General features: G+C 48.2%; 3 protein-coding genes across 4 annotated transcripts in view; 2 read left to right on the forward strand and 1 right to left on the reverse strand.

Annotated features, from left to right (window-relative positions):
* The first annotated feature begins 149 nt into the window (after window positions 1-149).
* On the forward strand, window positions 150-8763 carry KCTD9 (potassium channel tetramerization domain containing 9). Of its 2 annotated transcripts, XM_066206303.1 has the most exons (12): window positions 150-214; window positions 1685-1806; window positions 2384-2427; window positions 2594-2690; window positions 2887-2945; window positions 3581-3709; window positions 4131-4198; window positions 4535-4630; window positions 5307-5456; window positions 5860-5965; window positions 6342-6475; window positions 6668-8763. In XM_066206303.1, exons 1-12 carry the CDS (start codon window positions 167-169, stop codon window positions 6782-6784), a joined length of 1170 nt encoding a protein of 389 aa, XP_066062400.1. In that variant the 5' UTR covers window positions 150-166; the 3' UTR covers window positions 6785-8763. The 2 variants fall into 2 exon arrangements, with proteins under 2 accessions (XP_066062400.1, XP_066062401.1); XM_066206304.1 differs by lacking the exon at window positions 3581-3709.
* A 2483-nt stretch (window positions 8764-11246) lies between these two features.
* Window positions 11247-15257, forward strand: GNRH1 (gonadotropin releasing hormone 1). The gene is made up of 3 exons (XM_066206366.1): window positions 11247-11387; window positions 12146-12241; window positions 14942-15257. The coding sequence occupies exons 1-3, from the start codon at window positions 11247-11249 to the stop codon at window positions 14981-14983; spliced, it is 279 nt and encodes a 92-aa protein (XP_066062463.1). The 3' UTR covers window positions 14984-15257.
* A 35-nt stretch (window positions 15258-15292) lies between these two features.
* Window positions 15293-21801, reverse strand: part of DOCK5 (dedicator of cytokinesis 5) — an 82423-nt gene continuing 75914 nt past the window's right edge. Inside the window, exons 50-52 of the mRNA XM_066206365.1 lie at window positions 21141-21276; window positions 20491-20588; window positions 15293-19963 (exon numbers count right to left, since the gene is read on the reverse strand). Coding sequence (XP_066062462.1) covers window positions 19868-19963; window positions 20491-20588; window positions 21141-21276 — 330 coding nt within the window. The 3' untranslated portion in view covers window positions 15293-19867. The remainder of the gene's footprint in view (window positions 19964-20490; window positions 20589-21140; window positions 21277-21801) is intronic.

Consider the following 21801-nt stretch of genomic DNA (forward strand, 5'->3'; position numbering starts at 1 on the left):
AGGCGTTATGCAAATTAACCGCTTCTTCCGCTCGCGATTGGCTGCCGACCTAGCTTTGCCCCGGCTACTCGCTGCCCATTGGGCGGAGGCGCGGCGGTGATTGGCTGCAGGTCCTGCCCGTCAGCGCGCGCCCCGTTCCGGGTGTCGGCGCGGCGGCGGGCGCAGCATGAGGCGGGTGACGCTGTTCGTCAACGGCAGCGCCCGCAACGGGAAGGTGAGGCCGGGCCCGGGCCGGAGCCTGCCCGCTGCCCGCGGGACCTGCCCGGCCCTGCCCTCCCCGAAACCCCCCGGGACAGCCTGCGGGGTCCCCCCTGGCTGCCCGTGCAGGGAATCGCCACAGGAGGGGATGTGTCGCGGCTTGGGAGTCGCGTCCGGCTGCTGGTGTGAGGCGCGGCTGTGGGATGAGGGCTCTGAGGGGAGGCTGACCCTGCCGTGAGGGGTGCCCTGGGAATAATCGCGTTGAATTGTTTAAAACCTCGTTAAAATCGTCTCGAGGCTGAAAATAGTCATTTTTAGGCCTAAGCGGTGCTTGTCCAGCAGAGGAAGAGGCCCGGGGGATGGATTCCACAGAGAGCCCGCGGTGATCTTGGTGTTTCCATCACATTCTGAGCGTAGACATTGACGTGACTGTGCAGCTTTAATGTGTAATTTATTAATTCTGGCCATGATCCCGCTGTTTCCACCCGGGCCCGGAGCGCAGGGGTCGGTGTGAGCACATTTCAGCCTCGATTTGTGTCTCTGATCCTGGTTTTCCCATCCACATCCCGACTGCGGACAGCTCCTGTCCTTTAACCCGTGGTTTTAGGGAGGGAAATCCATTCGGAACAGAACAAACAGCGAGATTTCTTTAGAGAAATAAAGAATTACATTTTTACAGCAGCAGCATGAATTCCCTGGCTGCTGTTGCAGTGACTTTTGGTGGGAGCTGTGCAAAAGCCACCCTGGTTTTTGTGTTCCAGCACTAAAATTGGTCTTTTCTTTTGCTTCTTGGTCGAGATCCAAAGGGATTTTGCTCCTCCTGATGAACCTGAGGTGGCAGAACTTTGGGAAAACAGTTCCCTGTGTTATAAATGGATATTATAAAGTTGGCTTTTTGCAAATATCTGAGTGAAGACTGTATGTATTCATTATATACATATATGTGTTCATATATATATATAAATATATATGTGTATAATTGTATTATGTTTTATTAATAGAAAAGTGATGAATGTATTTTCTGATTGTGACATGGTATATACAGTAAAAAGACCGTTTTTTTTTTTTCTTCTTTGGTACATCTAAACTGACCAAGCCAAAAAGTGCAGGAGAGGGTGGTCACCTTGTAACCCTGCATAAAAACCTGCTGACTTTCTGTTTGTTTTTTTTTTTAATCAAAACAACCAAAAACCTCAAGAAAAGAATTTAGGAGACCCTTGTTACCAAAGTGGAGCCACCCCCAAATAAATCTATCAGATAAGCGGATTGAAAGGACACAGCAATCCTTAAATATTGAAGTCTGAAAGGTGTGCAGCTGGCTGGCTTTATACCAAAAAAACTTTTGCTTTCTCTCTCCTAATTGTCTTATTTTTAACTTTTATTAAACTTACACATTTTTAAAAGAGAGTGGGACTTGTTTTGCCACACCTGGATTTGTTTTTATTGACAGAAAAACCCAAACCAAACTGTGTTTTCTCCTCCCCAGGTGGTGGCTGTGTATGGGACTCTCTCAGACCTGCTCTCTGTGGCCAGCAACAAGCTGGGGATCAAAGCCACCAGCGTTTACAACGGCAAGGGAGGGCTCATTGATGACATTGCTCTGATCAGGTGAGGAGCAGCCAGGAAAAGGCAAAGCAGGGCTCTGCTTGAAGAGATTAACCTGTTAATTAATCCTTTCCAGCCAGGGTGCCCAGAGGTCCCTTCACATCTTTTTAATTTCTTTTTAATTTCAGCGCATTTATTGATTCATGGCTTGATCCAAGCTGTGTTTGAGGCCTTTTCTGTTCCTCCAGGCCAATGTTTGTGCCATGAAATCCCCACTGTTCCAGCCAGCCCTGCAGTGGGGGGATTTTCTGTAAAGGAGACAAATTCTGTCACTGCTTTGGCTTCACACAATAGTCCCAGGCTGGGGAGGAAATTAATTCTTCTTTTGTAAGAATTAATTGATTACACCAGTGGTCCCTACCTGGCTGCTGCAGATGAAATCTCTGCTCAAGTCAGCCCGTTCCAATCCAGTAGAACCTGCAAAAGACAGATTAAAAAATCAGATGCGGAAGTTCCAGCTGATGGCCGCTGGTCATAATTTATCTGAAAGTGATCAGGAGAGGTTCCACTGTCAATTAGATGAAGCATAAATAATGAGTAACTTTCTTTTTTCTCTTCCCTCTGCCCCCTCCTGCCTCAGGGATGATGATGTTTTGTTTGTCTGTGAAGGGGAGCCCTTCATTGGTGAGTCTGTAATTCTTACATTTACCCTTTCATTTCCTAGAGTTCATTTTGCTTTCATACCAACTGAAGGTTTTATTCTGTGGTGTTTTCAGAAGACGCCTGTTTGCAATTAAAGAATATTCACCATTTTTTTTTTTCCAATACTGACTTCGTTTCTCCTCTGCAGATCCTCAGACTGATGGGAGAGCTCAGGAGGAGCTGACAGGGGCCCACACAGACTGGCTGACTCTCAATGTGGGAGGCAGATATTTCACCACCACCCGGTAAAAATGGGCTTCAAAAACTCCAAAAACTTCATTTCAATAAAGCAAAAGACCTTAAAAAGCACCTGCCTGTGAAGCAGGAGGCCTTTGACTCCTGCAGCTCTCTCTGTGTTTTGTATTTGCCACCACACCCTGGCAAGAAATTAAACATTTACAAGTGAAGGAGAACTAAAGTTGGGCTGCTTTTGTTTTCTAGGAGCACTTTGGTGAACAAAGAACCTGACAGCATGTTGGCACACATGTTCAAAGACAAAGGTGAGTACATGGAGATAAACTTCATTATTTTTAAGTAATAAATGAGCAAAGTAGGCAAGAAAAAGTCACTGTCAAGCTGAGGCTCTTGTTCATAAAGTAAAATACCCAAAGTACGTTCAAGTGCCGGAGCAGAACAGAGAATTATTTGTTAATAACTTTATTTCTCTCTGCTTCTCATCTCACCACCTAATGTTGATCATCTCACAAACTGCAAATCCAGCTCCCATCCCTTGTGAGCAGTTTGGGTCCTTTTTTTTGGTTTGTTTGTTTTCATTTGAGGTTTTTCATCTTGTTGCATCTTCCTCGGTTTTGCCAGCAGAGCCAAGTGAGCAAACTCTGCACGAGACAATCAGGCTAAAAAATTCCAGTGCTGCTTTTATCCTAGCCACAATTCTTTTGCGTGTGGTAAAAATTTCAGTTGTTCAGAGCAGGAACAAGTTTATTTTAAGCTGATTTTTTTTTTTTCCCCTCCCCACTCCTCTTTTCCTTCCTTCTCTCTCCGAACCGCCCTTCCAAACGGAATATTTGCTCTTCCAATCCCCTTTGGTAATAAAAAAACCTCTGAAAACTGAAGCAAATGCTCTTCTATCACTACATCCAAAGTAATTATATATATATATATGTTGTGGAAACAGATGCTTGGGGGAATAAGCAAGATCCTAGAGGAGCTTTCCTCATTGACCGCAGTCCCGAGTATTTTGAGCCCATTTTGAACTATTTACGTCACGGACAGCTCATTGTAAATGATGGCATTAATTTGCTAGGTAGGTATTACCTGTCTGACATCTCCTAAATTATAAATTATTCCTCCTTGGAGTTAAAGCCACAGGGGAGCTTTGTGTGCTCATCCCCTCCTGTGGTTGGGAGTTTTTTCCCTTTTGGTGGATTTGTTCTCTCAGCAGTGCTTGCTTTGTAATGAGGATAGGCTTGGTTGTTTCTCTTTGGAGCATTAAAAACAAAATCCATTCTGGGTTAATACCTGCAATTGTGGAGTTGATCTCTTTAACCTAATGCTAATAATGTTGTGTCTTGAGTTGTATTTTTCCTTTTAGCTGCAAGCAAACTTTTCCTCTCTGCCCAGTTACATCCAGTAGAATGTGGGTGTGTTCTCCAGTGAGGGGAGAGGAGGGTGCTGCTCTCTGGGTCAGCAATTCCCTGGAATAACCAGCTCTGCTTTCTTTGTAGGGGTTTTGGAAGAAGCCAGATTTTTTGGGATCGACTCCCTCATTGAACACCTGGAAGTTGCTATTAAGGTACTTTGCTCTCTGTCAGTCCTGGATGCACGTCCTGCTCTCCCAGGAATGTGGAACTCAGGGCTGGCCCCAGAATTCCCAGGGAATGTGGAATTTATTGCTGTCCCTGCTCTCCCAGGGCAGTTGGAACTCAGAGCTGTCCCCTGCTCTCCCAGGGCAGGTATAGCTCAGAGCTGTCCCTGTACTCTCCCCTGAATTCCCAGGGAATGTGGAACTCAGAGCTGTCCCCAAAATTCCCAGGGAATGTGGAACTCAGGGCTGTCCCAGCCCTCTCCTGTCCCCAGAACTCCCAGGGCAGGTGTCATTAATCTCTTGCTGTCCCTGCTCTCTCCGCAGAACTCCCAGCCAGCCGAGGATCACTCTCCCATCTCTCGGAAGGAGTTTGTCCGATTCCTGCTGGCAACACCCACCAAGTCTGAGCTGCGCTGTCAGGTGAGGGAGCTCAGCCTCTGTCCTGCCAGCAAAACTCCAGGAATTGCTTCCCAACACCTGAGCCAACCCTGCCCTCTCCCAGCTTAAAACCACAGCCTGTTTTTAGGGAAATATCCAGGTCATGTGAGCTCTGCATTTACATTTTGTGGTGTTTTGGAATAGAAGAAATGATTTTGTGAGTGTGTGTTTACATAGAACCATGGAATTTTAACATCCCAAGAAAAAAAAAAAAACAGGGAAGCTTCTTTGTCTCAGCTAGCTGAACTAACCAAAAGCAAAAAAGGGCTGGAGGGGACCTTAAGGATAATCCTGTTCCAATCACCTGCCACTGTCCCAGATTATCCCAGCCTGGCCTTGGGCACTTCCAGGGATGGAGCAGCCACAGCTCCTCTGGAAATTCCATCCCAGCCTCTCCCCACCCTCACAGGGAGGAATTTCTTCCCAGTATCCCATCTAAACCTGATCTCCAAATCCACTGCACTCTCTGTCCATATAAAAAACCTTTCCTATCTTTTTATCAGCCCCTTTAAGGTACTGAAAACATTCCAGCACATCCGTTTATCTGTCTAGATTTACATACACAACTACCCAGCTGTGTTTCTTTTAATTCTTTTCTGTCCAGACCTCCCCCTTCCCCTCCTGTGACCATTTTGGGGCTGTTCACTGCCTTTTCCAGGGTCTGAATTTCAGTGGGGCCGACCTTTCCCGCTTGGATCTTCGCTACATCAACTTCAAGATGGCAAATCTGAGCCGCTGCAACCTGGCCCACGCCAACCTGTGCTGTGCCAACCTGGAGAGAGCTGACCTCTCTGGATCTGTGCTGGATGTAAGCCTGGGCTGCCCTGCAGTGATCTCAAAAAACAGGGATTGGAACAACAACAACAAAAAAAAATCACTTTCTCAGTTTTTTCTGTGGTTGTTTCGGCGTTCCCACATTTCCTCACAGTGACGGGGGGGTTGTAATCTCTCAAAAAACAGGGATTGGAACAAAAAAAAAAATTATTTTACCAATGTTTTCTGTGGTTGTTCCTCACAGAGATAGGGGGGTTGTACTTTGGACAACCAAAGACTCTCAAAAAACAGGGATTGGGACAAAAAAAAAATCATTTTCCCAATTTTTTCTTTGGTTGTTCCTCACAGTGACAGGGGGGGTTGTGCTTTCTGTAGTGCAGAGTTTAAATCTGTGTCCTGCTGGTTTCTGCTTTTTATTTCCATCCTGTCTCTGGCAGTGTGCAAACCTGCAGGGGGTGAAGATGTTGTGTTCCAACGCAGAGGGAGCATCCCTGAAAGGCTGCAACTTTGAAGACCCATCAGGCCTTAAAGCTAATTTGGAAGGTAAGATTTTTGCCCGTTAATTATTCCCTGGAAACAGCCCTCTGTGCCTGTACATTTATGTGGCAGGAGTTGAGCTGTGTTTGTACAGTCCATGTGGAAGAGCCCACAGCTGTGGGCTGCTTCTGCCAAATAATCAATAAATTCCCAGTTCTGCCTTGACTTTTCCCAGCTCATGGAATTCCCAGTTCTGCCTTCACCTCTCCCAGTTCATTGAATTCCCAGTTCTGCCCTGACCTCTCCCAGCTCCCTAAATTCCCAGTTCTGACCTCTCCCAGCTCATGGAATTCCCAGTTCTGCCTTGCCCTCTCCCAGCTCTTGGGCATCCTCCCCTGGAGCATTCCTGGCTGATTTCCCTGCTGCTTTGGGTGTTTTGCAGGTGCCAACCTGAAGGGGGTGGACATGGAGGGCAGTCAGATGACAGGGATCAACCTCAGAGTGGCCACTCTGAAAAATGCCAAACTAAAGAACTGCAACCTCAGAGGAGCCACGCTGGCAGGGACTGACCTGGAGGTGAGTTAGCTTTCATTTCTTACCCATATCTGTACAAAAATACATCCCTGTGGGCAAAAACGTGGTGATTTGGGGGATTGGCGGCCTTTCTCCAGCTGCAAAGTTAAACAGAGTTAAGGGAAATGGAGTTTGACTTTGGAGCAGAGTTCTGTCTCTATCCAATTAACGTTAATTTTCCTTTCCCCCCCTCAGAATTGTGACCTGTCGGGCTGTGACCTCCAAGAAGCCAATCTGAGGGGCTCCAACGTGAAGGGAGCCATCTTCGAGGAGATGCTGACCCCCCTGCACATGTCCCAGAGTGTCAGATAGGGGCGCCAGGAATCCAAACATCCATTTCTTCACCTCCTCCCCCTTCCCTCAGTTCGAGTCATGGTTATTCAGCCACCTTACATTTGCAGTAGTGCCTAGGTAAAACTCTTTTGATCCACTTTTTGGGGAGGGAAATTTTTGTTTCCAGAGGTGCCAACAGAGAGTGATTTTGGACCTCTGCGTGAGCAGAGTGAGGAAGTGAGTGCTGAAACCAGAGAGTTGCGGCTGGTTCTGAGGGGTGGGAAAGGGTTCAGTGCTTTCATGGTTTAGCATTGCCTCACTTTGGGATGCATTTTAATTTATACAAAGCACAAAATATGCAATTCTATTTATTCAGTCTGTAGCTGCAATATGAATAGAAGATGTTACTCCTGTACAGTAGCAACCCAGGGGAGGTTTCCAGGTGAATTTCCAGCCTGTGGCCGTGCCAGGGGTGGCTCAGTGTCCCCAGGGGCTGCTCAGGTCTCTGCTGGGGTGGAAGCTGATGGGAAGATCCCTGCTCCACTAATTGGATGTCTTTAATTAAATCCTCTCCAAACGAGTGTGGAGGTGCACTGGCAATGACAGCTGGTGAGGAAAATCCTGCTCTGACGTGTCCTGCCTGCTCCAGGCTGGAGTCCCTGCAGAGTTTTCACCCTGGGTGGGGAATTCAGAGCAGAGAGGAGAGCACAGAGCTGTCACCAAAGCAGAGAGAGGCAGAGGAGCCCCAGCTCCTGCTCCTCATGCCCTCAGCAGGTGTATCCTTCCCTGCTTCCTTCCCTTCCATCTACTATGCAAAAAGACTCCCTGGGCATCATCCTGTTCCCAGCTGGATCTTTCGGGCTGCCCCAGGTGGCTGTAAAAGCACCTCACCTGTGGCCAGGTGCCCTCCCTGCCCTCCCACAGCTGCTGGAGCTGCTTTTTTGGGGGGGAGTTGTGCAGGGCAGAGGCCTCAGCACCCCTGGATGTGGATAAGGAGCTGCTTTTTTCCCCTGTAGGATCCGTGGAGTTCTCAGCTCACACCACCTTTATTTTACACACAATCAAAAAAAAAAAAAAAGCACATGAAGAAACTATACCAAAAAAAGAAAAAAAAAAAGAAAGAAAAAAAAAAGGTGCATCAAGAACTTACCTCAGATGCTTCAACCACCCCAAAGTTAAAACTAACCTTGAATTTAGGGAAATCAAAGCTGTTACTGTAGAAATACAAAGGAGGAGTAAGAACCAGTGGATGTCCCACAGGAGCTGGAGTTCCACAGTTCTTTCCCGGGGGCTTTGTCTCCCTTGCAGTGCAATTTCTGTTGTTTTGTAGTCTCAGTTGTTGTTACAAAAAAATAAATAAAAAAATATGCTGCTTTGCCACCAGTCTGGGAAGGACCAGTTGGGGATCAGCAGAGGATGTTGGGGGGGAGGAACTGCAGGAATTTTTAATTTGGTTTGACTCAGGCTAAGTGACCTGAACTTGCAAGGCTCAAAATCCCAGAGCTGCCAGGTTCAGAATTGGGATTATTTCCTGCAGCTCCCTCTGGGTCAGGCACTAGGACAACACTATATCCTTGGAGAAACCACCTGGAGGTTCCAGGGAAAGGTTGCAGTGTGACTTTGGAGTCCTTTTCTCCCACCTCAAGGCTTTCAGTGGGAACGTTGTGTCTGTTGCAGTTAGAAGAAGATTCCTAGGGCTAGAGAAACAAATGAATTATTTTTCTTTATCATATTTTGTAGCTGGCAGAAGTAAAACTATTGTATGGAAAAAAAATATATATAAATATATATAAATATATATATCTCTATTTTCATAATCACTGTGTATAAAATCTCTTGGAACTTTCACTGGAGCACCATGGAATAATCACAGCATGTGGCACCATCATTCACAGCTGGATTTTTAGGCACCTCTTTTGCCAGGACAGAGCTGTGTCAAGAGCCCTGTGTAGAACTTCCAGCTAATTTAAGTTGCATTAATAAAAAAGTGTGCAAGAGAAAAGTGGCTTGGTTGTCTTCATTTGAATAAAACCACCCAAATCTTACCTGTGAGAAGAACAAGATTTTTATTTGTTTTAAGCATAAAACACCTGCTGGAAAAACAACTGTGCTGTGGGGGGGGTGTTCCGATCCATTAATTGGGAGAATTTCCATGGAATTGTTTGTGGTTTGTCATTCCTCTTTGTCCCCACCCTTCATATATTTGCTTAATAAAATAATTGGAGGCAGAAGAGTCAGAGAATCATGGAATATCCTGAGCTGCAAGGGACTCAAGGATCATAAATTCCAATTCCTGTGGAGAAAAAATTGTTCAAAGCTGTTCAGGGCAGACTCATCAGGCCCAGGCTAATTGGTGCTTAATGAGCTGCAATTATTGAGCAAAACTCTCTTTAAATGTCCAAACCAAACCCGCTTTTACCTTTAAATAACTGATTTTTGCAAGGGAAGGAAGGAGGCTCCGGACACGGGGAAATCCACGCAGGAGGAGCAGGAACATTCCTGCCCCTGAACCCAAATTTTCACAGCTTGAGTTGAGCTCAGGGAGTGGGAGGAGCCCTGGGGCAGGAAAATGACTCTGCTCGGAGTCACCAAATCCTCCCTCAATTACTGACTGATTGAATTTCACCCATTAAAGCTCCAAGAGGTCACAGGATGTTTGGAGAACAGGGAACACGAGACGCTGAGGTGGCACAGAGGAGCTGCCAGGTGGGTGGGGGGGGAAATTGGATTTCTGCAGTCAAAATTACTGCAAATAAATCTTTATAAACCTCTCGAGATTGAAAAACGGAATTAGGGAATGGGTTGGGTTGGAAGAGGCCCTATGGATCGTTTCCACCAATTCCATCCCCAGAATCTCCCACTGTCCCAGGATGCTCCAGCCTGGCCTTGGACACTGCCAGGGATCCAGGGGCAGCCACAGCTCCTCTGGGAATTCCAGCCCAGCCCCTCCCCAGTCTCCCAGGGCAGGAATTTGTCCTAATATAAACCCAAATTACATATTTGCATGCTATATATTATATATTTGTATATTATATATTATCTCCTTGTCTATAAACCCAAATTATAGCTTTCTTCCTGGCCTAAACCTCCTCTCTTGTCATTTTAAACCCATTCCCCCTTGTCCCTGTCACTCCAGACCCTTCTAAAAAGAATTTGGGGATCCTATTCCCACCGGAATGGTGCCAGCAAAGTACATTTACCATCACAGACTCATCCAGTTTAATCCCACCTGGCATTTTATAGAGCAAAGAACTGAATTTGACTGTTAAGGAGGAGGATTTCAAACTGCTCTGGCCACTTGTGCAACCACAGGCTCCTGTTTGAGCACTGAGAATTGTTTCCTTCCTGCCGGATATAATTGAAGATGGGCACAAGGCGTTTCCTGGATCATGGATTCTCCATCCCTGGAGTGTCCAAGGCCAGGCCGGATGGGATTTGGAGCACCCTGGGACAGAGGAAGGTGTCCAAGCCCATGGCAGGGGTGGAAATAAATGAATTTAAACGCTTCTCCAACCCAAACCATTCCAGGATTCTTCCAGACTGAGCTCAATTCCATTTCACGGCCCCAACAAATTCAAACTCACCCAAGAACTTTGACTGAAGGAACCAGAACTGAGTGGCAGAGGAGCTCCTGTAATTCCTGGCAGGATCAGCTGCATCCCAAAGCGGGATTTACAACCTCTTAAAAGCAAAGCTGTTACTTTTATGACTCTTGGAGGGAAGAGCTGAATTTAATTGCTGCACCGGGGTGTCTCAATTATCAGCTTTACTTTGTGCTCATGACAGTTGTGGAACAGCGACACCCAAATTGCAGCCTGGGAGGGAGAAGTGGGGAAAAAAAAGAAGCCTCCTGCTGGCAAAGGGGTGGCACTGGGGGCTTTGGGTATAAAAAGGGAGGTGAGAAAACATTTACAGGCGTTTTCCAGAGGAGAAGAGCTGCTGGAGTGACTCCCCAACCTCTCTCAGGCGGCAGGTAACGTGCTGGAACATCCCACACTCCCTTTTGATTTATCCGGTGCTGGCAGATGCTCCTATTGAAACAATGAAATGGATCAGGAGAGACTGCAAAAGGCAGTTTTTAAGGAGCAGGGACATGAGCGCAGAAAGCAGCTGAACAAATCCGCCAACCGCCACCAGGGAACGCAACCTTTGAGGTCCACACACGCCTGGAACTCAGAAATCCTAATTTAGATCTTCATCCAAGTTTGGTTTTTTTTTTTTTTCAGACTTCCAATCTCTTTCAAGTGAGCGGATCCAGGCTTGGAGAGGCTGCAAATCCAGCTGGAGGTGCAGATCAGAACTGGGGCAGGCTCAGGGGGGGATTTTTGGGGGTGTCTGTGCAGGACCAGCAGCCAAAATTCCACAATTCCCCCCGAGTCCCCTCCCAGCTCAGCACCTTCCAGGGTTCCGTGACCCAGAAATGCCTCACCTCCATCCCTCCCCGGGGCACAAACGGAGCTTCATGACCAGACAGGTGGTTTTTATTTTTGTCTCTGCCAGGATGGAGAAGGCCAGGAGGACGGTGGCCGCTGTCCTGCTGTGTGTGCTGTGCCTGGGGCTGTGCCTGGCCCAGCACTGGTCCTACGGCCTCCAGCCAGGGGGCAAGAGGAGCGCCCAGGTCCTGCTGGGACCCTTCCAGGAGGTGGGTCCCGGGCTGGGGAACAACTCTGGCCTGCAAAAAAACACATCCAAAAAGGTGATAAAAGCTTCCCTCTACCCCTGTCCCTGTGTCTGTCCCCAAAACCCCCCCCCAGAGCTGGGGGTGAACACGTTGTTGGAAGGAGGATTTGGGAAATAAGGGGTGGGGAGGTAGTTGGCAGCCCGGCACAAAGAGCAGCACGTTGGAGCAGGCAGAAGTCAAAGTACTGACAAAAAAATTGTTGAGAAAAAAATATTCCCAATATTTGAGAGAAATATTTGGGAAAATTGCTCTCAAATTATTGAGACAAAATATATGTGAATATATTTAGCTTTTCATGATCACTGTGTATAAAATCTCTTTGATCCTTCACTGAAGCATCACCATGGAATAATTTGGGCAGGCAACTCCAAGGGAGAGATGGAGCTCTGAGGTCCAGGTTCAATCTGATTTCGTCCTCTCCCTAAATTCCAACATTCTGAGCTGTTATTTTGGGACAATTCCTCCACTTCCCTTAAAACCTTGACAATTTGCACGTGGTGGATGCTCAACAAGGAGACGACAAAGCACGTGGGGAAGGTTCTGTCCACTGATGGTTCTCCCTCTTTTCCAATCAATACTTCACACCCGGCTCCTCCTCATTCCCCGAATTCCTGAGGAAAAGGTGAATCCCTGGTGGGTGGTGGGACAGTTTCGCCTCCGTCTGTAACTGGGGTGGGAAAACCTCCTTTCCTGAAGGTCGTGACACTTCTCCAATGCAGATTGCAAACGAGATGGAGAAATTAGAGGAGGTGCAGCAGAGCGAGTGCCCGCGCTCGGAGCAGAGCTCCAGGACCAGGGATCTGAAGGAAATCGTGGTGAGTGATTTGGATTTTCTGTCATCACTCTGCGGAAACTAAAGGAAAACACATGCGGGGAGGGAAAAGGAGGTGGAGGAGGAAGAGGGAGTGAAGTTAACTCACGTGAGGAAATTTTGGATCTGCCCTTATGGAATCCCAGGATGGGATTGGGTTGGAAGGGACCTAAAATCCACCTTGTCCCTAAAATCCTCCTTGTCCCTAAAATCCTCCTCGTCCCTTGGGCAGGGACAGCTCCCATGGGACCAAAATTACTTGCCCGGATCCCTCCCTGTCACCTGCCCATTCCCCAAATCCCTCCCTCTCACCTGCCCGTTCCCAAATCCCTTCCCGGACACTGGGAATCCACCATTCCAAATCTCCCCCTGCAGCAGCGGCGTTTCCTGCCCGGATGAACCCAGACCAAGCCCGGCTCTCCCCGGCTCCCCAGGGACCCACAGCGCTCCCAGCTGTTGTCCCGGGGCTGTTCCCGGGGCTGTCCCTGGGCTGTCCCTTGACCGTTCTTGCTGTCCCAGAGCTGTCCCTGCTCCTGTCCCACAGCTGTCCCAGGACTATCCCTGCTGCCCCAGAGCTGTCCCCACTGCTCCAGAGCTGTTCCTGGGCTGTCCCTTCTGCACCAGGACTGTCCCTGGGCTGTCCCTCCTGTCCCAAGAGCTGTCCCAGAGCTGTCCCTGGGCTGCCCCAGATTTGTCCCTGGGCTGTCCCTGCTGCCCCAGAGGTGTCCCTGCTGTCCCTGGGCTGTCCCTGCTGCCCCAGATTTGTCCCTGGGCTGTCCCTGCTGTCCCCGAGCTGTCCCTGCTGTCCCAGGACTGTCCCTCCTGTCGCAGATTTGTCCCAGATTTGTCCCAGGACTGTCCCTGCTGTCGCAGATTTGTCCCAGGACTGTCCCTCCTGTTGCAGATTTGTCCCAGATTTGTCCCTGGGCTGTCCCTGCTGTCCCCGAGCTGTCCCTGCTGTCCCAGGACTGTCCCTCCTGTCGCAGATTTGTCCCAGATTTGTCCCAGGACTGTCCCTGCTGTCGCAGATTTGTCCCAGATTTGTCCCTGGGCTGTCCCTGCTGTCCCAGGACTGTCCCTGCTGTCGCAGATTTGTCCCAGATTTGTCCCTGGGCTGTCCCTGCTGCCCCAGAGGTGTCCCTGGGCTGTCCCTGCTGTCCCCGAGCTGTCCCTGCTGTCCCAGGACTGTCCCTCCTGTCACAGATTTGTCCCAGATTTGTCCCAGGACTGTCCCTGCTGTCGCAGATTTGTCCCAGGACTGTCCCTCCTGTTGCAGATTTGTCCCAGATTTGTCCCAGGACTGTCCCTCCTGTTGCAGATTTGTCCCAGATTTGTCCCTGGGCTGTCCCTGCTGTCCAGGACTGTCCTGCTGTCGCAGATTTGTCCCAGATTTGTCCCTGGGCTGTCCCTGCTGTCCCAGCTGCTGCAGGTCGCAGGCAGATGGCAGCTGCAGCTCCCAGGCTCCCCAGGCTGGGAAATGCATTTCCATGATCTGCTGCACGGCAGCGACAGCACGGAGTCCCCCCCGGAGCTCCCTGACACACGGGCAGCCCTCCCTGGCAAAAATGGGCTTTTCATCAACCCAGCAACACCCTGAGGGGGGCAGATGGCCGGGGCAGTGTCCTGGGCCAGCCCAAAAACTCCAAAAAAGCCAAACCCCAAAGCTCCGAGTGCTGGAAAGCCTCTGCAGCCTCTCACCGAGGAGCCAGGCCTGGAAAAGGCTCACAAACCCAGGATTTTCATACAAAACCAACCAAAATAAATGTGAGTTTAGCTCCTCTTTAACCCTATTTGTACTGAACACAACATTGGAATCGTGGCCCATGATTCCAGTAGCAGTAATTTACTGTATTTAAGTTTTTTAAGGGGTTTTTTTGTTTGTTTGTTTGTTTGTTTTTTTACTTCAAGAGGAAAATCCTCCAGAATATTTGCCAGGATATTTGAAATGAGTCCTGGCTCACTGGGGAAAACTTGGCCTGTCTTTGCAGAGCTGAAAGCACCAAACCCCACCAGACCCTGATCCCACTTCTCGCTGCTTAATAACAACTGAAAACAACGAAGCTTTTCCCACTCCCAACAACAGAGTCCTGGAGCTGCTGCAGGAATATTGAACAGGGAAAGGAAAGGAAAGGAAAGGAAAGGAAAGGAAAGGAAAGGAAAGGAAAGGAAAGGAAAGGAAAGGAAAGGAAAGGAAAGGAAAAGGAAAGGAAAGGAAAGGAAAGGAAAGGAAAGGAAAGGGAAAGGAAAGGAAAGGAAAGGAAAGGAAAGGAAAGGAAAGGAAAGGAAAGGAAAGGAAAGGAAAGGAAAGGAAAGGAAAGGAAAGGAAAGGAAAGGAAAGGAAAGGAAAGGAAAGGAAAGGAAAGGAAAGGAAAGGAAAGGAAAGGAAAAGGAAAGGGAAAGGAAAAGGAAAGGAAAGGAAAGGAAAGGAAAGGAAAGGAAAAGGAAAAGGAAAGGAAAGGAAGGAAAGGAAAGGAAATGTTCCACCCCATGCAAAAACTCCAATTTCTCCTCATTTCCTGGGGAAGGTGGGAGGGAGCACAAAAAATCCCCCTGGCTGAGAGAACAAACCCCAGACACTGAGCCAGTTCATCTCCATCCAAATCACCCCAGGCCTTCAACTCTTGTGGTATTTCAACACCTGAAAACCCCATCCTCAAAGTCATTCCCTGCCCCTTTCAAGCCGGAATTTGGTGTGTGGTTACAGGAGAGGCTGGTGGAGGGAGAAGGCAGAAGGAAGGAGGTTTAACCCCGAAGCCAACGGGAGCCACGGAGCCACAGCTGTGCTCAAATAAATCCCTCCTCAAATGGTCTTTGCTCGGATCAACGTGTGAATAAACGCTCTGAAACGGCAAAGAAAAGAGTGGAAATTTTTTTTTTTTTGTGTGTAGATTGTTGGATTTGTGCAAAAGAGAACACGAGCCAGCCCGGGGTGGGGTGGGGGGAGCAGCAGCGCAGGGAAAATTTGGATGTGACAACTTTTGTCTCGAAACCACCGCAGCCTCACCTCACTCCTCTCTGGGTCAAACAGAAACTTCAATTAAAAAGGAAACTTCAATTAAAGAATAAACTTACTTTTATTAAAAGCTAATTAATTAACTGCCCATCAGTGGCGCACGGAAGGAAAGGCTTTTACCGCTCCTTTTTTTTTTTTTCTGGTTCGGTCACAAAAACTACATTTATTTTAAAAACGTATTTACAAACTTTACAACGGTCACTGTTTTTAAAAAGAAAAAAAAAACAACTCAGGAAAATTCGTACACCTCGCTTTTAGAGACTGAGTGAATCACGTGGCGTTTACCCAGAGCTCCTGCTCTCTGCAGAGCCACTTTAAAGCTGGATTTTTATTTTTTTTTTTATTGATTCAGATACAAAGGACTGAAAAAAACACCCCAAAAATCGTATTTGCAGTGTGCGAAAGTGGGTTTGCAACGAAACCACCCATCCAGGACACACGAAAACTCCTCCCGCAACACCCAAATCCTCCTGAATTCACACCAAACACGTCCCAGGGTTTATAATGATTAAACCTTGGCAACACCACAGTGAGGAGAATTAATCAAATGGACATTGGGGTGAACTTTGGAGCTGCCTAAAAACCCAAACCAGCACCACAAGGACCAAAAAAAACCAGGTTAAACCCCAAGTTGAGGAACCCCTGTAGTGCCCAAACTGCCCTAAAGGTGCTTTAATTAACGCTCAGAGAGAAGAATCAGGTGAACCTCGTGCTCTTAAACAGCCAAAAAAATCACTTTATTTGTTCGTTTTTTTCCTCCCTGGTGCGGTCTTTGGAAAAGCTCACCCTGGGTCCACCAGAGGATTTGGTCTGCAGCAGTAAAAATGAAGTCAAGTTTTTAATTAAAAAATAAAAACAATCAAAAGAAGGTAGCAGAAGCAGGTCAGGAATGTTTTCACTATATATATATATATATATATTTATTTATATATATATATATATATATATAATTAGTTAAATTACAGATTTAAAGTTATTATTTCCCATTTACAACGATAAAAAATAAATAAGGAGAGGAAAAAATCTGGGGCGTTGTCCCAGCCAAATCCAGCTCAGTGTGAGTCTGGAGCAAAGGCTGGGCTGGGAGCAGGGAGATTATGGGATGGAGGTTCCCCAAAAAAAACCCCTCTGCACATCCACGCTGGAGCTGTGCACATCACGGAGCTGCTCTCCCTGGAATCCGTGTCCTTTCCTAATCCAAAAATCCACTGCAGGGCAAAGCTGCCTGCTCCCCTCTGCCCCTGCTGTGGATCAGAGACTGTCACACGGGGGTTTTTTTAAAGGAATTTGTCACAGCAGGAAAAGATTTTTAATTAAAAAGCTCTGGAAAACGAGTGTTGAGCACGTTTCTCCCAAGGAGAAAAAGTGAAATCCTCCCAGAGTTGAAATTTCACAGCAGCTTTGAGCAGCTTGGCTCTGAAATGGGCTGAGGTTTTGTCTCCTCTGCAGAGTGGAGGTTTTAACTTTAAAAAAAAACACGAATTGGGCAGAAATTGCTGTAATTTGTGGTGTGCAGAGATCACCACTGTGGACTGTCCCGATGCCATTTTTAACCCTCCAGTTTAAAACACATTTCCTATAGCACCTAATTCACCTGAGGAGATGATTCTCATTAAAAAACAACAACAACAACAAGGTGGAGACACCTTAAATTGTCCGTGAAAATTAAATCTCACAACTCAAGTCAGGCAGGTGCCCAAAAGCAAAGAGCAAACACTTAAAAAAAAAAAAAAAATCAGAGTTCTGCTTTTTCTCCTAAGAAAAAGGAGAATTAATTCCACTTATTTGAAATCAGTCGAATGTCCTGTTCTTCCTCAGACACTCAAATGCCCAATTGCCTATAAAAATCTGACACTTGGATGATTTTTTTCCCCCTAAAGGCGACCCAAAGCCCTGAACGATTCGGGCGCAGAACAGAAATTCCATCCTTACACGTCTGATGCCAACTTTTATCAGCCAGGTGAGAGAACTGGACCCCAATCTGGGGACACTGCCAAAAGGAGGAGGGGTGGGACAAGTCCACAAACTCCAGGATATAAATAATGCTGAGACAGGTTAAAAGAAAAAAAAAAAATCAAATTTGGAGCCATTTGTGGCAAATTTAGCAGTGAAAATGCCCCAAATGTGCTGGGAAGGGAGAATTTGTTCTGAGCTCTTTGGTGTCAGCTGCTCCTCTCCTCCCAGTTCAGGGGCTGCCCGTCCCAGTGCCCAACTGGGATGAGAGGAGAAGCAAACCCAGGTGAGGTTTCAGGTGAGAGGAGCAATTTTAAGGCAGAGCAGAGCTGAAGGTGGCAACAATTCCCAGCCCTGGCAGCTGCACCAAGGAAGGGAAGGATAGTTAACCACTGACACACCAAGGGCTCTGGCTGAAATCCTGGCCTGCAACTGCAAAAAATGCAGCCAGAGCCAAACCTCGCCCAGTAAAAGAGCCAAAAAGTTCGTTAAAAATCAGCTGGAAAATTCTTCCCAAGGCCAGACCTCGTCCTGGGAGTGTTTCTGTGCATGGAGTGGTTCCCTCCTCCAGGAAAAAACCTGGATGCACAAGGCGTTCAGGTTGTTAAAGCAGAACGAAAAGGCTGGAGAAGAGGATCCCAAAGTCACTTAGAACCAAAAGAGCTCAGCCTGTTTGTCCCCACCAGGGAAATCATTCCTGGGATCCCAAAATCAGCCTCCTGTGCTGCTGCTGGTTTCACTGGAGGGGTTGAACCGGAGAAGCACCCAGCACCGAGGCCAGGGGCAGAGTGGGGAAAGGCACGGAATTAACAATTGCTGCTGTTGACATGCACTGCAGCCAGCTCAGACCACATCCTGCTGTTCTGCCTGAAGTGAAACTCTCAGCCCAGACCAGAAGTTGTTGTCGAAGCGAAGTTTCACAGGATCCGGGGTCGGCGCGGGCGCAGCAGGAGAGAAGGAGGGAGGGAGGGCAGAAAACGCAAAGACAAGAAAACCCAGAGGTTTTCAAGTCAAGCAGCGTCTGCGTCCAAGAACACAACGAGGAGCTGACACCTCCTGCAAAGCCCCAGAGAAGGGGGGGAAAACCTGGCCAGGGTGTCCAGGAAGATTCCCGAGATTTCCCCCGAGAAGCAGCAGCCCGGAGACAGCTGGAAGTGCGTGCAGCACTCCGGGCTGGGGATGGATGGGATGTGACTGCACTGCCACCTCCGGAGCAGCTCCAAGCTGGTGCTGATGGCAATCTGGGATGACTCTGGGACGAGGAAAATCTGCTTCCAGAGCTGGGCAAGGCGGCACTGCGGCTCCTGCAGTCACACCGACGTCAAAAGAATTGGGAAGGAGGAAAGGAAATGACAGCTTCAGTCGGAGCAAAAAACCTCCTGGGGATGGTTGCGGTTGGGTTGGGTTTTTTGTTTTCCCTGAAAAAGCCTTTGCCGAGGGAACTTTTCATGAAGTTTAACAAACTTTGGTTTTTCAGTAAGGTCAGGAACCCATTTCAGTCAGAGGAGCACAGCGATGGCTGTGAACGCCCAGCCCAACAATAATTGTGTTTCCTGCTGTGGGCAACACCCTCAGCAGGGTCTGAGGGGCTCTTCCCAACTCCTACAGGAGAATCAGAAGCAAAACGAGAGAATTAACGGAACAAAATTATTTCCTGGAAGAGAAAGCAAAACCTTCATCAATATTGATGATAAATAAACAGGCCACGAGCTGTTTGGGGAACTGGTACCAGAAAATTCCTGGTATCAGTGCAGGTGGTACCAGTAAAGTTCTGGTATCACTGGAACTGGTACCAGTCCAGCCCTGGCACAAGTGCAGCTTCTGTCATCTCCAACATCCACAAAAGGGATTTTTTGGGGGGTTTTTTTTTGTGCATTAAAAAGCACAAAATTGAGAATCAAACCAAGCACAAGCTGAGCAGAGCCCCTGAGCCAGGCAGGACCAGTGAGATGACGCCAGGATTCCCAGTTTAAACTGGGAAGGAGCTGCTGGGATTGCAGCAGTGAGGAACTCGGGACAGACAGGACCAGGAGAGAGGAGAATTCCAGAAGAATTCCAGTGGGGAGACGTCTGGCTTAGTGTGTCAGTCTTGCACGGGCAAACAGAGGGCAGGGAATCCAGTCCCAACAGCAGCTCCTTTGTGGGATTTCCCAGGAAAACTCCAGGAATGGCAGAGAAGGATCACCAGGCTGGCTGCAAACCCCAAATCCTCACTGCAGCTCCGAGGACACCACGCTGGATTTCCTGGTTTTTGGGGGATGGAAATCCCAAATCCTCACTGCAGCTCCGAGGACACCACGCTGGATTTCCTGGTTTTTGGGGGATGGAAATCCCAAATCCTCACTGCAGCTCCCAGGACACCACGCTGGATTTCCCGGTTTTTGGGGGATGGAAATCCCAAATCCTCACTGCAGCTCCGAGGACACCACGCTGGATTTCCTGGTTTTTGGGGGATGGAAATCCCAAATCCTCACTGCAGCTCCGAGGACACCACGCTGGATTTCCTGGTTTTTGGGGGATGGAAATCCCAAATCCTCACTGCAGCTCCGAGGACACCACGCTGGATTTCCTGGTTTTTGGGGGTGGAAATCCCAAATCCTCACTGCAGCTCCGAGGACACCACGCTGGATTTCCTGGTTTTTGGGGGATGGAAATCCCAAATCCTCACTGCAGCTCCGAGGACACCACGCTGGATTTCCTGGTTTTGGGGGGCGGAGGGGGAGGTTTTGCCTCACGCCTGCTGGGCAGTGGTGGAGCAACCTGAGCAGATGGAAACACAAAAATAAACCACTGCTGGCGAGTTGTCAGGCATTCTGCTTCCCCAAATGAGAATCCCAAAAAGGTCCTGATGGTTTTCACCAGCACCTTCACTCCATTTCAGGGGCAGGGGAAACGATCAGAATCAGGGAAATCAGAATCCGATTTTTCAGACATTGGAGACCTCTGAAAATTGGTGGTTTTTTTTTTCCTCCCCACGCTTCTTTTTCAGCCCAAATTTTTGAACTAATTTAGGCCGATCGTGTTTTGGAAACTTTTTGCTGCTGGTGTGTTTTTCATATCTCTTCCCATCCCCACGCACCTTTTTCCTGACCAAGGACAACACAAATCCCGCTTGTAAAAAAAAAAAAAAAAGAAAGAAAGAAAAAATTTCCCTTTTTCCCTCTTTTTGTGGTTTCAGGGAGGGAAGCAGGGAAATGATGGGGCAGGTTTCGAGCAGCACCACCCTAAGGGAAAATTCCCCTGGTGCCTCCGGCTCCAAAATTCCCATTTCTGCCCCATTTCCTCACCTCCACCGAGTTCCTGGGGGTGCTGCTCTCGTAGGGTTTGCTCTTGGGGGGAGGAGGGGGTGGTGTGGTCAGTCCATCAGCCTGCAGGGAGGGGGTGCCTGGAGACAACAACAGTGAGGGGAGAAATAATAAAAAAAAAGGGAAAAAATAAGGGAAAAAATACGGAAAAAATAAATGTAAGGGAAAATAAATGTAAGGGAAAATAAATATAAGGGAAAATAAACATAAGGGAAAGTAAATATAAGGGAAAATAAATAAAAGGAAAAATAAATATAAGGGAAATAAATATAAGGGAAAATAAATATAAGGGAAAATAAATATAATGGAAATAAACATAAGGGAAAATAAATATAAGGGAAAATAAATATAAGGGAAAATAAATATAAGGGAAAATAAATATAAGGAAAAATAAATAAAAGGAAAATATAGGGGGAAAATGTAGGGGGGAAATTTTTATAGGGGAAAAGATCTATATAAAATATAGATATTTAAATAAATATATATTTTGAATATATTTATGGAATAAATCTTGATTTTTAAGATTCCCAGCAGCCACGGTGACCCGACTCTGAGCAGCTCCTGCCTCCCTCCCTCCCTCCCTCCTCAGCAAACGCAGAGATTTCCCGAACAAATCCCAGGAGCGGACTTACTCTGTGTCCGGGGGGTTTTGGGGGTGATGGGGGGCGGGCTGCAGGTGCACGGCTGCGCTGAGGAGCCCTGCAGCAGGCTCAGCCTGGGCTCCCCCAGCTGCAGACTCTTGGGCCTCTGCGCCTTCCCTGCCGTGCCCTGCGGGGACAGAGACACGGAACGGCCAGGTGAGCACAGCCGGGGGACACGGAGACACAGAACGGCCAGGTGAGCACAGCCAGGGGACACGGAGACACAGAACGGCCAGGTGAGCACAGCCGGGGGACACGGAGACATGGGAACGGCCAGGTGAGCACAGCTGGGGGACACGGAGACACAGAACGGCCAGGTGAGCACAGCCGGGGGACACGGAGACACGGAACGGCCAGGTGAGCACAGCTGGGGGACACGGAGACACAGAACGGCCAGGTGAGCACAGCCGGGGGACACGGAGACACGGGAACGGCCAGGTGAGCACAGCCGGGGGACACGGAGCTGTGACAGTGACACAAACACCAGAATGAGGGAGGGGGACAGGAGTGACAGCCCTGCCCTGCCCTGCCCGTGTCCAAGGCCCCCTCCGTGCCCCCAGGACACGCCCAGCTCCCCCTGGCCCTTCCTGAGCAGCAGAAAATCCCCTTTTATCACCTCAGGGGATGAATTCAGAGGGGAGGATGCCACACT

The sequence above is a fragment of the Chamaea fasciata genome, unplaced genomic scaffold (assembly GCF_029207755.1).
Source record: "Chamaea fasciata isolate MVZ Bird 193981 ecotype frontalis unplaced genomic scaffold, bChaFas1.0.hap1 SCAF_30, whole genome shotgun sequence".
In the NCBI taxonomy this organism is placed as follows: domain Eukaryota; kingdom Metazoa; phylum Chordata; class Aves; order Passeriformes; family Sylviidae; genus Chamaea; species Chamaea fasciata.

Excerpts from the sequence above, each read along its gene's own strand:
- KCTD9 (XM_066206303.1), top strand. The coding sequence starts at position 167 with ATGAGGCGGGTGACGCTGTTCGTCAACGGCAGCGCCCGCAACGGGAAG. Across the intron at positions 1,807-2,383 it reads GATGACATTGCTCTGATCAG|GGATGATGATGTTTTGTTTG; the intron begins GTGAGGAGCAGC and ends CTCCTGCCTCAG. Across the intron at positions 4,631-5,306 it reads AGTCTGAGCTGCGCTGTCAG|GGTCTGAATTTCAGTGGGGC; the intron begins GTGAGGGAGCTC and ends TGCCTTTTCCAG.
- GNRH1 (XM_066206366.1), top strand. The coding sequence starts at position 11,247 with ATGGAGAAGGCCAGGAGGACGGTGGCCGCTGTCCTGCTGTGTGTGCTG. Across the intron at positions 11,388-12,145 it reads TGCTGGGACCCTTCCAGGAG|ATTGCAAACGAGATGGAGAA; the intron begins GTGGGTCCCGGG and ends TCTCCAATGCAG. Across the intron at positions 12,242-14,941 it reads GGGATCTGAAGGAAATCGTG|GAGAGGCTGGTGGAGGGAGA; the intron begins GTGAGTGATTTG and ends GTGTGGTTACAG.